Source organism: Drosophila montana, unplaced genomic scaffold, assembly GCF_035044405.1.
Source record: "Drosophila montana isolate Dmon_TW-CO22-7 unplaced genomic scaffold, ASM3504440v1 contig_3200_1, whole genome shotgun sequence".
Classification (NCBI taxonomy): Eukaryota; Metazoa; Arthropoda; class Insecta; order Diptera; family Drosophilidae; genus Drosophila; species Drosophila montana.
Window position 1 is genome coordinate 5456591 of NW_026998080.1, and position 14701 is coordinate 5471291.

The 14701-nt window shown below is 40.7% G+C and overlaps 2 protein-coding genes across 2 annotated transcripts; both read right to left on the minus strand.

Annotated features, from left to right (window-relative positions):
• Positions 1–1690: 1690 nt before the first annotated feature.
• On the minus strand, positions 1691–5515 carry LOC135432001 (dehydrogenase/reductase SDR family member on chromosome X). The gene is made up of 5 exons (XM_064687439.1): positions 5065–5515; positions 3847–4050; positions 3670–3777; positions 2277–2658; positions 1691–2210 (listed from the first exon to the last, which is right to left on the minus strand). Exons 1-5 carry the CDS (start codon positions 5069–5071, stop codon positions 1808–1810), a joined length of 1104 nt encoding a protein of 367 aa, XP_064543509.1. The 5' UTR covers positions 5072–5515; the 3' UTR covers positions 1691–1807.
• A 234-nt stretch (positions 5516–5749) lies between these two features.
• LOC135431504 (uncharacterized) lies at positions 5750–10786 on the minus strand. The gene is given in 4 exon segments (XM_064686679.1): positions 5750–6438; positions 6505–6875; positions 6943–8223; positions 10047–10786. Coding segments are annotated over 4 exon segments (1833 nt in total). The 5' UTR covers positions 10051–10786; the 3' UTR covers positions 5750–6261.
• Between the last annotated feature and the right edge of the window lie 3915 nt (positions 10787–14701).

Sequence of the window (14701 nt, forward strand, 5' to 3'; positions counted from 1 at the left end):
ATATATAAATTGCTATCTTTTTGCCTTATTTTAAATGGCCCCAGCTCTAAGCCCCAAACCCAAATCTAATCAACACTTTTAATGTCCGAAAAACACGCACAGAGCCAACATTTTAATCCCAGCTTGGCAGATGACTTCATTTGAGCTGCCGGCAGACTTGGGCTCTTGGGAATCTGTGCTCATTCATGTGTGCTTTGATTGATGACTGCGCCCACGAAAATGATCAAATTTATTCAACAGCAACTTCACACATTCGACAGCGCTGGGCTAGTGCCTCTATCTTGGGCATAGAAGACGCTTCGATATGCACGAATCCGAGATAGCTTTGAAATTCGAAGCTGCTCAAATGACAGGCAACTGAAGTATTTATACCCTTGCAGTGGGTATTATATTTATGTTACGAAATGTGCTACGCACAGAAGAAGACATATCCGATCCCATTGAGAATTTATGTATTATCCTGAGCAGGGTCAACAGCAAGCAGTAAATTCTTGATCAGCATCAATAGCCGAGTTGATCTAGCCATGTCCGTCTGTCTGTCTGTCCGTCGTTCGTATGTAAGAACGCAGGGATCTCAGAACCTATAAGAGTTAGAGAAAATTTTAGCTGCAGGTCCTCCTAGTCCCCGCGCAGATCGAGTTTGTTTCCGATATTCGATAACTTGCCCCGTTTCCAAGTAATCGATATCGAAATCCTGTTTTTTGAGCAATTTCGGCAAATAATATGAGCTAGAGTCACCAAAATTGACATGTAGCTTCTAGAATAGTATATATATATCAATTATTTATCGGTAGCTCCCGACTAGAAACTCTTACTTGTTTTAAAGTTCGATTTGGAATGAATTACTTTTGACATTGTCTAGTTCCACTATTATCCCAACATGTGAACAAATAACATTTTGTTCTTTTAGGAAAACTTGACAAAATGAAGTAATTACAGGTCCTACTATTCTACCCATATATATCTGCAAAGCCGCATCAAATCAGACTACTATTTTTTTACCTGAACAATCGGTCGGAAATGTTTTTGTATATCATTTAACATATGACGACTTGGGTATTTAATATTCGGCCTACCGAAGGCATTCTGGTTGACGTTGCAATAGTTGTTGATGTTGTTGTTGTTGTTGTTGTTGTTGTTGTAATGGCTGGTTTTAGTGCTGGATCCACCCATCTGCCTGACTCTCGACTCGCAACTCAAGTCGATTAAAATTCCGCATAAATGTTGAACGTTAATCGCTCATTGTTTGAGGAGGAGCACAAATTAAATTGTTTGCTTTTGTAAATTTGACATATAATAGTTGTTGTTGCTGTTGTTGCAGTCGCTGCGGCTTTCAAGCTGCCGCCACAAATATCGGAGTGGATTTCGCGTGCTGCACTTCTAATTGCAATTTTTGGGCTGCTGATGGCAATCAACGCAGACAAGTTAATTAAAATCAAATCCAAAGACATTTATGTGTGTGCGTGTTAAATGTACTTACATCAATTTACATTTTATACGGAACGAATATGCTGAGCAGCGTGAGGCATATGTTTTGGGGTTTATCTGAAGCAATTTAAAGTGGATTTAAAATTGATTTTTACATAAATATTAAGTATTATGTAGTTATCGCATATTATCCGACTTTATCTGAAGGCACCTTGGCAAGTTACTTTTAACTAAATAAGCCCAAGTAAAAAATGTGTTCATCTTAGTCAATCCAATTGTGTTATTTTAATATAAGATGCCTATTAGAAGAATATCTTATTAGAGAAAGTACGTTGCACCAGTTGAGGAATGTTAAAAACAGGCTTTGATTAATTGACAATTAGAGAGTATATTCGCCATTTCCGTACTGCTTGATTTTCAGCAGATCGCAGGAATGTTGGAAGAGCTTTTCGCATTTCTCCGGCTGCTTGGCGTCCGCATGGAATGGACCCTTGCCGCCATTGCTGAGATATGTGCCGCCCAGACCCTCAATCGATGGATCTATGGCCGCAAAAACAACCGTGCGTGAGCCACGCTCTGGAGTCTTGAAGAAGATCTTCTTAAAGAATGGCACGGCCGTAGTGGCCGAGTGCTCGAACAGATCCGTGTCCACAATGCCTGGATGCACCACATTCACCTGCACGTGAGCCTTCTCCGCGTCCAGCAGTGTTTGCAGGTGACGTGTGAACAGAATCTGCGCTAATTTCGACTGACTGTAGGCAGTTCCAGGATAATAGTTCTTGCTGCGAGACGAAAACAGAAACAGCGTGAGCGCAAGTAGGGGAAAAACTATATAAGTATAAACTTACAGTCCATTGATGTCCTTGTAGTTGATGCGACCAATGAGATTTACGCAGGAGCTCACGTTCACAATGCGCGCATTTTTACCCTTCTGTCCAGCCGCACGCAGCTTGGGCAGCAGCAGGTGGGTGAGCATAAAGTGGCCCAGGTAGTTGATGGCAAAGTGCGACTCGTAGCCATCGGCCGTGAGCTTAAACGGCGCAAACATAATTCCCGCATTGTTCAGCAGCAAATCTATTTTTTGGTATTTCTGCGAGATACGCTCCGCGAAGGCGCGCACCGACTTCAGATCCCCCACATCGAGTTGCTCGCAAACCAGTTTGCCTTTCGTCTGGCTAAGATCAACAATGGCGCCAACGGCGACCTCGGCACTGCGGGGATCCCGAACGCCTGCAAGATAAATAATATATGTTGATTAAAAATGATAATAATTATAATTTAAATGTAAACAAAATTCAAGGTACTTTCTGCCCATTAAAGTATGCAATAATCCTACTACTGCCGCTGTACGGCATTTATTTTAAAAATTTTTATTTGGTATTTTTAAAAATAATTTTAGTAAAAATATTAGCAAATTTATTTACTAAAGCGGCTTATACAAGACTCTTGCAGTTATTCCAATTATTCCAAAGGGTCAAAGTAATCAAAATAAATCATAATTTAATTTCTCTCAATTGTTTCGTATTCTTTAAATACTTCATACCAAGCATAACAACAAAATGTCCCCTTTTAAATACTCCATACCAAAGCGTAAAAACAAAATGTCCCCTTTTTATGCAACACTAAAAACGCGAAGAGGTGAATATTTTCCAGTATGCCCAGAGGTATGCAGTATTTTCCCACGCGTTATTAAAACATTTTTATTGCTGCATTTTTGGCAGCCCGTTGACTGTGTGGGTGCAAATGGTGTCAAAGATCGAAAAATGTCATGTTTGATCCTGATCTTGCTCTTATTTAACGGAGCCCTGAGGGATCTACTTAACATAAAAAGCAAGATTACACTTTCTTGAGCGTAAATTCGTAATTCGTAAATAGCCCGCGTCAAAATGTACCATTTTGCATTTTACAGCACTAAATAATATGACGCGAAGCCCAGAGATATGCATTATTTAGCCGCATAAAAAAAGGTTGTTTTTTGTTGCTAGCAACATTTAAACTGTTCGGGCAACTTGTTGAATGTGTGGACCCCAAGTGCGGGTGTGAACAGAGTTGAAAATGGCTAAAAAAAAATACAAATTGTTCTCTTTGATCTCATTGCTAAGGCAATTCACGCGCCAACTCAACCTTTTTTTTTTTACCAGCATTTCGTGTGTTAGTTGAATAAACAATTGAGTGCGCTGATTTATATATTTAGCTGATGCAAGACAGAGTTCAATTGGTCAAGAACGAGAATTCACTCACCCATTACGACAGTCATATCGCATGCCAGCAATTTCTCCACAATGCGCAGCCCAATGCCGCGATTACCACCCGTAATAACAGCAATGCGATCCGGTTGCTTATAGAGTACTGTAAAATTGTGATAAATACATTGTAAATCGATAGTAATTGTATTTAATAGGCAGCTCGGTAACATACCAACACGATCCCTCGACGCGTATCTCGCATCGTGTATAAGGCCCACCATTCCCAAATACTGGTAACGGAACTCTGTCTTCCATTCGAACCACGACTTGGGAATACCCTTAGTCGTCTTGGTGAATATAAAGCCGCACAGTACAATACCGATGAGAAACAGCAAAATCAACATTGTTACCACTAACGTTTCGATGTCTGCTGAAACTGTAAAGATAAGGAATCAGTCATGGTAATCGAGTCTGTTACGTGAAGGTGCAAAGATCGCCGAGGAGACTCTGATAAGGCGGCGTTCCATTAGCCAACGTCACTGATTGATAGTCAAAAATAGTAATTGGGGCTAATATTTGTATGTATGTCATGTTTGGGTGGCATTTATTTGCTTTTAGCTCAACTCAACTGCGCATCGAGTGCACTTTTTGCGACACTTGACTTGAGTCAGCAACAATGTATCATTTTCCCATTGTTGGTTTTGTTTTTTTTTATTATTATTTTTTTTTATTTGCACTACCATTTTTGTTGAGGGCTAGCTTGTATCGCTGGAACAGGTATCGTTAATAATATGCATAGATATATTATTTTCAATTAAGAAGTGCACTTTGATTCCAGCATTTTCCTCTCTTCGCCAATTAGTGTTTGATTTAATTGCTAATCTCAGACTTTGTAGGGCTATTTTAAATAATCATTGGTTTATAAAAAATCTTCTAAAGCTATGGAATTATGGCCCAGTTACCAGTTGGTTTCTAAAAAACAACAACGAAAACGACTCATAAAATGCAAATTAATGAAAGAGAGCCAAGCAAAGGAATGAAAGTTGAAGAGCCAAAGTCAAAAAAAAATAAAATAAAATAAAAAAAAAAAAAGGCAGCAAAAGAATGGGCCAAAAGCCAAAAACATGCTCGTAGAAAAGACAAACATATGAAAAGTTACTAATGGTAGCTACGGAGGTGCGAAGAGGGCTACCAACATAACCCACTAAATTCTTCATGTGTGTGTGTGTGTATGTTTGCCCTAGACTTTATGTGTGTGCCTGTATGTGTTCATGTGCCTTTTTGCGTTGTCAACACTGCGGCGTCTTCGACTTCCGTCAACAAAAACTAACTAACTGCCTGCATTTTGTTAACTTTCTTTTTCTATTGTTGTTGTGCGCAAGTGCACAAGACCTTGTGGTTACTCTATCTGTGCATACACATACACATATAAATGCATACAAATACTTACGGCACATACACTTCAATTTGTAGGCTGATGCGTTTTCTATGCACTCGCGTGGCGAAACTATTGTCTATGCTAATATTTGACAACCTTATTCAGTTAAAAGGTAAATAGTTTTAATTTCTGTGTGCGGTTGGCGCAGCACGTCACGTTTACAAATTCAATAGCACGGCAAACCGGTTCCAAAAACACAACCACACCGCTGGAAATTCAAAAGACAACTAAATCGTTTAAGTTTCGCGCGCTCGTCTTCTGTTTAGAACCTGATTTTAATTTTCAATTTCGTTTTTGTAGCTCTCCAGCTCCGAACAACAGGTGTCAACGCCGGCAAATGATTTAACACTGAGAAAGCAAACGCAGCTGTAGTAATAAATTAAATTGTTGCAAATTGTTGGCGCACTTAAAACTGGTACTCGGTATAATTACATCTTAAATTGTATTATTTAAAAATCACAAACCTGCTTACGAGCCGTTAAGCTGAACAAATATCTAATTTGCACTAACAACTTTAGCTAACAGCTGACAGACAGCCGGCTTTCAGTGTGCCCGTTCGGTTAAAGCTCATAAATGTTGAGTTCTCAAATTTAAAAATACCAAAAAGACAACGCCACAAAATACTTACTTGTTTTTTCCCATTTATTTTGTATTTAAGAATATTGTATTTTTTCGTTGACGTTGAAGAAAACTCCAATTATTTTAGCTAGCTGATTTGCATTTATTTATTAAACAAAAATTGTACAGTGCTTGAAACGAAAGTATTATATCAACTAATGTTTTGTATAGCTTAAATTGATTATTACAAGTAGAACAAATCGAAAATTGAAAAAAAAGCTAAGCACAACACAATATCTAAATATAGGTTTTACTCGTACTTACATTGTTTATATATTTATTTTGTTTTTTTTTTTTTTAATAAAGTTTCGATTTGATAAACAATACAAGGGATTCAAAAGTGTTATTATGTGAGTGTTTTGTGTGTCTATATAATTGTATATATTTTTATGCATTAGGTATACATATCTTACTAAATTGAAATATATTTTTGTAGGTGCGCCTAATTACTAGAAAATAAATTTGTTTTGAAAAGGAAAAATTGGATTTTTAAAGTTTGAAACTCCTCGTCTAAGTTGCAGCTGCTTCGTCGTTGTGCTCCTCGATCGCCTTCATGGTCAACGCAGCGGCATTCTTAGGCTGCTTTAACTGTCAATTCTCCGTGGACATAACACCAATATCATCGTTAATGGCCAGCACCTGACTAATAAAGTTCTGATCGGAAACTACCTCGCACAGGGATTTGCACAGCTCCGTCAGCTCGTGCTGGGACATATTCAGCTGCGGCGACAACTTCATCAGATGCTGCGACACATAATCGGGCAGTTGCTGCAATTTATGAAATGGGATTATCAATTGATGCTCGAATTGCGGGACAAATTGATTGGAGCTTACCTTGCCCTTGCCCACTTTAAAGGCGCTAAACATCAGCTTGGTTTTGACGCGCTGCTCACTGGGCCCATCGTAGAAGAGTGTTAGATGTGCTTCCTGCACATTGGACACCAGCGGGAAGTAGAGTCCGGCATAGACGCGACCCTTGGCATCGCGTGAGAGCAGCGACCGGAAATTGTACACCAGATTACGGCGAACAGTCACATCCACGGCGGTCATGTATTCCTGGGCAATGTAAATCAGTGACGTCTTGAAGCTGGCCTCGTCACCGCGAATTTCACGCTCCTTCCATTCCACAAACTTGTCACTATACTGGCTAAAGCTATAGCAGTAATCCCGCTGCAGATGCGGCTCCTTCGATTGGTTGAACCAGCCTGTTCGCAGAGAGAGAGAGAAGTTTAGCAAACTGTGTTTACCCGCATTCGAGCGTGTTTGTCTCACCTGTGTGTGGATAGCTCTGGTCGCACATGACCGTTACGGCGCGTCCGACATGATAGCCCGGATCCAGGATCATGACACCACGACGCTCGCCAATGGCGAAACGCATGGCGACCATAACGTGCTCCTTCTCCACACCGGCATCTGCCGAATTCATGCCGTACTCCTCGTCCATTTGCACATAATCATTGCAGTCGGACACCTGCTCCTCGCACGACACCACATACAGATACTGGCCCAGTTCCGGAAACATTTGCACCAGTCGCGCCATGATCTCAAAGGCCAAGGAGACGCACATGTGATGGCGACGATTGATGGGCACATCGTAGAACTGAAAGAAGCTACGCAGATCGGAGCGGCGGGTGCGCTTAAAGCTGCGATAGAAGTCGACAAAGAGATTAACCGTATTGTAGTGGGTCTCCTCCAGCATGCGCTGCAGTGCCGTCTCCACAATGCCATTAAGCTCCTCGTACTGCCACACGTTCTCGAATACCAAGGTGCCCTTCGCGGGCAACTCGGCGCTGCCCCAGTCGGGCAGCGGCAACGGGTGGCCCAGCGGCCAGACACCGTTGATCTGATTGTAGGCGCTCAGATCGTAGCCATCTGCCATTGCCCAGTTGGCGCCTGGGTGTCGCTGCTGCTGCCGTTGCGCTGCCGTTGGTGACTTCTGCCTGGCCAGCAGCTGGATGATGTCGGAGTAGCGCTCCGATGGGGCTGCCACCGATGTCAGGTCGGTGTTAGGCGTCCACTGCGGCTCATCAATATCATCATCGTCGTCCTCACTTGATGTCGAGGGCGTCCGGCTAGGCGTGGCTCGGGAAGCGCAACTGCTTGACTTATCAGCTTGCTCATGATCGTAGTCAACTTTCGTAGTCAATCCCATTCCGCGCATCGCATCCGCCAGCTGCTGCTCCTGCGTGGAGCTAAAGCCGCCGGCGGCTCCTCCAGCAGCATCGCCGCAAATGCCAACCTCATCGCTGGCATAGCTCGGCGGCGGCGCCGCTCCATCCTGGCCACGGCCAACTCCTGCGGCGAGTCAGCTTGGCCATTCGGCTCCCCAGCGGCCCACGGTGGGCACGTAGCCACTTTCACAGTCATTGAATGTTGCTTCTAGTTGAATGTTGGCGAATTGTCGCGCTGCGTTGACGCTTGGACTTAAAGATGCTTGGGCGGCTGCGGCTGCGGCAGAACTGGCTCCAAGACTCTGCAGACTATTCCGGCCCTGCGCTCGGTTGAACAGGAGGTCCGGCTCGTCTCCAAATTTCGTTGATAGTTTAGACTGATCTGTTTAATGAAAAAGACATTTCGAAATTCGAATTGGTAAGCAATTGAATTTTTTTATATAATTTTTAAAAACTTCTTTTGTATTATTTTTCTGTTATCCTAATCTTAACCAATTAAAGAGTCAACCTTGATAATCCTTAGAGATTCTTTCTAATTAATTTTCTATTGTTTAATCTAATATTTTGTGAATGTCTTTTCTTTTTCTTTCCTCGAATTTATTGTGAAGCTAGAAAAACATTAAAAACTTTTCCCTTTTTTCCAAATATATTAACCTTAACCCTTGGATATAATCTGTGAAGAAACGCGGAGAACTGCATTTTATTACCAGCTGACTAATGACTAATGACTAATGACCAATGAGAACAATGAGTCGTAAATAAAGTTATTTTTTGTTTTAAACCATTCCACCATAATTCATTCTTTGAATATCCTTTCTAGATAATCTGTCGTAATTACTAGAGCTTAAGTGAAATAATATAACTCAGCTCTAATTATTACTTTGTGAATAATATAATAATTAGTGAAAAAAGAAACCTTATGAGTGCAGTCCCCAATTAAAAAACCCTGCCAAGTCATATGCCCTTTTCTTCTTCTGGTTTTCCTTGGGCCAAATCAATGTCCGACAATCTTTGCTGCCTGCGCACAGTTAGCACAGGTAGCACATCAAAGTCATGACCCTTGAACTTCGCTAATTATATCTTCGATTCGTTTTCTCGCCCGTTTTCTCCCTGGCACAACTGTACGGACGTCAATCATAATGATCTCGGGCTGATAAAAAATTGCCAACTAAACAAGTTGAATCGCTTATCAAGCGCGACAGGAAACATGACGGGCCACCCTAATAATAATAAGTACATGTGTTTAAGTACATACTATTACTGTGTATGTACGCAACACGTAGTTAGTATATGCAATTGCCCTCAAGTGCTGATAAAGCGAGGCCCAGCTGATTAGGTGACGAGTTCATAAAACACACAACACTTGGAAACTAAGCGGCCGAGCAGCAGCTGGTGACATGTGAGTTTGCGAGAAAGCAGAACACGCGCGGGGAGCAGGGCACGGCGGGGTGCCAGGCACACAGGGGGAGCCAGGCACGTGTCCGGGCCATGTGAGGCCGCCCCCCATTGAGTCAGGCAGGCAGGCAAGCGCGAGTTGATTTGCAGGCAGGGTTCAACGTCATCCTGCACTCGTCTAATTCAGTCGAAGGCTGTTTTTTTATTTTATTATTTTGATTTGTAAAGGAGTATTGCGTCATAGGTATTTTCTTTGTTTGTAAAATATATGAGTCAAATTTGCTATCGGGAATTTAATCAATTAACGCCTTTTTTTTGAATGCATATTATTCGCAATTACAAATGAATCATCATTTTCTCGGTGGGGCTATTTGGGTCTCGGTGGGTTTTGTAGTTCTAAATAAAAGTCTATAAATAAGAAGACACACGTCTGTTAGCATAAAAAGGTGCCCATCAATGATGCCCAAACTGTTAACAGTCTTAAAGTCATTTTGTTTAGCTTTCAGTAAACTATTCTCTAAATTGTTGTTTAAAATAAAAGTCTAAAAATAAGAAAAAAAGAGTCTAAAATTGGTCAGCTCTAGCTGTTGTTGGGCAAAAGGTGCCCCCCAACGATGCCCAAACTGTTAACAGTTTGAAAGTCATTTTGTTTAGCTTTCAATAAACTATTCTTAATCAGTCGGCGACTAGTTATTACAGTTGAGCTGTTGAATGTTCTAGTAGACATATTTGTAGCACATGTATACCGGGAATGGACATACATACATATAGTTATAGTTATATATATATAGTTAAAGCAGTTAAACTTACCCATACAATGGCCTAAGCCCAATAAACAAAGTTGCGGTTCTTGTTGTAGTGTAGTGTTGTTGTTGTTGTTTTCTTGTGAATGTTCTACACTACACACGCGAGTTGTTGCCTTGTCTCGAATAACAAAATTGAAGGTTCTTTTTTTTTCTTTCGATTTGCTGTTTGGGGCCTACCAGTTGCTCCCAAACTGTATAGACTTTGTTGTTTGTTTGTTTTTTTTTTATCAAAAAACACAAAGAAATTAAAAAATAACGTAACGCGAACTAAAAATCAAACAACTTATTGTTGCCTGCCGTTTTTTACAGAATTATTTTTGCTTGTGTTCGAATTTTTTTTATAATGTTTTTAATTTGCTATTTGCTTTAGCAATTAACAGAGGTTTCTTTTTTAACGTATAGTTGCTTTTCGCTTTTGCCTGTTCAATGCAGGTCAGAGTTTTTTAAGAGTATTGGCGAATTAATCGACATCGAAGTGGATTTTGTTTAACACTTTGTCAGCTTTGATGGTCTCAATAAAATACGGCTCTACATATATCCGTTAAATATGCACTGCACTTTGGCTATTTTCGCACAGAGGGCGCTGCGTATTATTTACTCCGTTGCCTGATCCGTTTGCTGCGAGCGGCGAGATACGACTGAAAATTGAGCTCTTCTCTGTCAACGATTGTTTCGAAGTCGAATGCTGAATGCACACTGTTCGCTGATACGAACGGTCTTATATACACTGTCCGATGGCCGATGGCTGTTTTGCCGTTGGCTGGCTGATGAGGGTGCCGGATCGCAATTGTTATTGTCTTTGATATCGGCAAGGGCAGAGCGCGACGGCGGCGTTGGCACAGTTTCGCTGCCTTTGCCTTTGCTTGGTTTCTTTTTGTTTTCGCTTTATTCGCAACACACGGTACACGGTGCACGGTACACGAGCAAATATTTCAATTTATGACGCAAAAAAGCTTGAAAAAATATTCCACAAACCAGTAGCGGAACGAGGGGAAACGACACGAGTGTTTAGCGCGACGTTTGTTTTGCTACGCACAATCGTGTCAATAATGTTATCAGTTTTGTTGTTGTTAACATAAACAATGTGTGAAGAGGTTTTTGTTGTGGGCATCAAATGAGGCTTGATAAGTGGGATAGGACTCGATCGGATTCACGCTTTGTAGAAAACACGGTTACTGAAAAGAGAGGAAGTGACACAGATTAGCTTAAATATATTAATTGTGAAAAAGTACGGTTCGTAACACACAGTTAAATTAAATAAACGAGTCAAGGAAAAAGCCGCAATTGACTGGGCATTTATATTCTACATACATATGTATGTACATATGTATATGTAAAAGTCCATTGGAGAATGAGTTCACAAATAGACGCAGAGTGAGAGCTTGCTTTTAATGGTGAAATCTTTCGTATAATCTGATTGCCGAAATTGTTTACTTATTTGTTTATTTACTTTTTTGATGTTGTTGAAGCTCTTATCTAAACGCAAATATACTGTTGTGTACAGCAAAATGCGTATTACCGCAGTTAGCTAAGTCTACATACATATTTGATTTATGAATTTGCATGCTTTATCGGATATTGTTTATTACACTCATTTACTCTGCTGAAACTTGAGTGGAAAATTATTACGCGTTCTTTTATGGCGATTATCTAATCAATGGCAATCCAAGCGAAAAGTTGAAAACAATGCCTAATGCACTGATTTATATTTAATTTCCTACATCTAGCCCTTTATCATGCCACAATTCTTGATGCTCTTAGACGTTCGTTCATCTGCAATATTTATTATATGGCCGCCATATAGTTGGGTTGCTTTTGCGTCGTAGCGAAAATCATTCTGTGCTCGAAAAGTTGTAAAAACCCAGCAAGACATTTGGTGAGCAATTAAAAACTAAGCAGTCGGCATAAACATAAATGAATGTTTGCAACAATTGCAAATATGCATTCCCAAGGTCAGGCGAACATATAGTATGTTATTTTAAAATACATTTGTACAAGAACAATTTGCCAAGAGAGTGAAATCAACATTTGAGGGCACATTTAGCATAAGCCAGCTAAAAATGCATAAACTAACGAATTGATTTCATTAAATAACTAATAAATGCTTCGTTCCAAGCTAAGAGCGACAATTTATGAGTCTGGCCAAATAATTTAGATAATATCGAACAACCTCACATAAAGCATATGCCGCGTGACCCGGAAGCCTTCGACTTAAGGTTGTGGCTTGAGGAGTCGCAAATTGAAATTGGATTAGCTGTGCGAGTCATAAACATCCTTCATTGACGTCACGACGATATCTGAGCTTTGTGTGGCGACAGCAAGTGTAACCTTCGACAGTGGCTGCCAGAATGTAATGTCCACGTCAACTTCTGTTGTTCATGGAACTAGTTCAATGTCGACACTCAACGACTGACGTCATCAAGGCGTGTAAGTCCTACGAAATTAAAGATTGAAGCCGGCCGGTGCGTAAGCTTGCGTAAAGAGAACCAACCCAACCCTCCTCCTCCACCCATCGTATTATATATGTATGTATGTGTGTGTGTGCACATGTTCATAGCACACATTTTTCCAATGACCGTCGTTGTATGCCACGTGCTGCTCCACGTATTTGTAAACAATATTGACCGCGTGCTGCAAGTGTTGGTGCTCTATTCGTCCGTCCGTCCGTCTGGTTTTCGTTTTTACTATCAAAACATTGCGTGCTGAAGGATTCAGTGCGCAGGCTCGTGAACTCTGTGGAATTTCCAGTCGAGTATAATGGAACATTTTTGCTTTTGGTCTGTAACAAAGGCAAGGAAAATGGAACGACGACTGGGAGTGCAATGATTCGACACAGTGGCATCCTAAAAAGAAGCACTGCCTTTGCTGTTGAACATTATATAGAGGCTGCCATAACTTGGCATTGTTTACTTCTAAAAGGTGCAACAATTGATATATGTACATACATAGTTGGTTTTCTACTTTTCAGCTTTTTGTTTTTAAAGATATCTTGTTCATTCATTCATAATATTAAATAAAATAAATATTTAAAAAGAGAGAATAGAATATTAGCTGCTATTGTCTTTTTAGTTTCCCAAAGAGGCGTCTTAATAGACGCCAGATATGCATTGCTCTAGCCAAAGTTACGCATTAAATATTATCTTATAGGTATGAACATAAGACGAGAGGATAAAGACACTTTAAGCTCTGTTCCAATGCCTTTTATCTAGCTGTATACACAATAGTTTGCCACTACTGTAGCCAAGCCCAGGCCCCACAGATGTTTTTGCGCATTTGTATTTGGGGGGTTTTCTTTGTTGTCTACTTGTTGTTGTTGTCTGTTGTTGTTGTTGTTGTCTGTCCTGCTGGCATTTCGAGGGTTACGCTTGGGGTTGTTGTTGCCAATGTGCTTTTCATGGCGAAATTACAAAATCGATAAGAACATCGGAAACAATGGGCACCTGCTGGGAGGAACTTGGATGTGGGGGGAATGCAGATGATAATAATAGGTGATTTTAATGAGAAACTTACCCGCTGTTACACACACGCACACAGAGCCACATACGGCACGCAGACGGACGCCGCCTGTGGGGGGGTGGGGGAGAAGCGTTTGACGCTGAGCTTAGAACTTTTTACTCCAATTGTAGGAACCGTTGTAGAAAAATAAAATCAATATAATTATTTTGGTGTGCATATTGGGGACAGTCATGGCACAAGGTATCCTCTATAAGGCACAGTAGGAACACTCTATAGTTATTATTATTATACTTTTATGTTATGAAGTATTTAAGCCTTTAGTTTTTGTGCCGTTTGCGTTTGTGTGGCATTTAAAAAGTTACGAAATCTTTGCAACACTCGGAAACAAGCTACACTGGTTATACAACGAGTGCGTAGTTTGATTCGGTCGCGTCTTTGACTGTTCTTTTGATCCTGCGTCTTATACAGGCACTCAAAGTTGATTTTTAACAAATTATTTATTTATCCTGTCTGCAAGACACGTTCTTGGTGCCCAACTGCTGTGTTTGATGTGGAAAATTCGACTGCTTGAAACAGGCAGCCACAGCAACTGAGTCACCAACTGAGTCTCTAACAGTTTCAGGCCACTTCCAGTGCCTTTCCAGTGGACTCTGTATTGGCTTTGCACTAGCAGCAATGCAGTGCCCAATGTTTGCGTCACCAACACATGGCCCCATATGCGTGACACACAGTCATTGCCAAATTGCATTTACGAAATGCTCATCAATCAATATATATAGAACTGACTGACGGACAGACTGATTGATGCTCACGCACAGCCCGAACCGCAAAAGCGGATAAGAATTCCATGTGAAATTAAAACTGTGCACCGTTGTTGGAAAACTGTTGCGTGATCCTTTTGAGCTTAACAATCGATCGAACTCTACACAGCACTGGCAAAAATATCGATTGACTTTCGATTGACTTATTTAAAACGTTATTCGCCGATGGCGGGATTTCAACTCAACTAGCTACAAATGGGGTTTCAAAAATATGTTCATTTTCCCACGGGTGGATAGTAGGTGGAAAAGGGATATGTAAAGTTGGCTCAGGGTCGGGTAATATCCACTACCTACTATTCATTTATTGTATTTATATTATTTAATAAATAATAAATGCATGACAACCAAAATGTAACCTATTTGGCTGGATTTTCTGAAGACT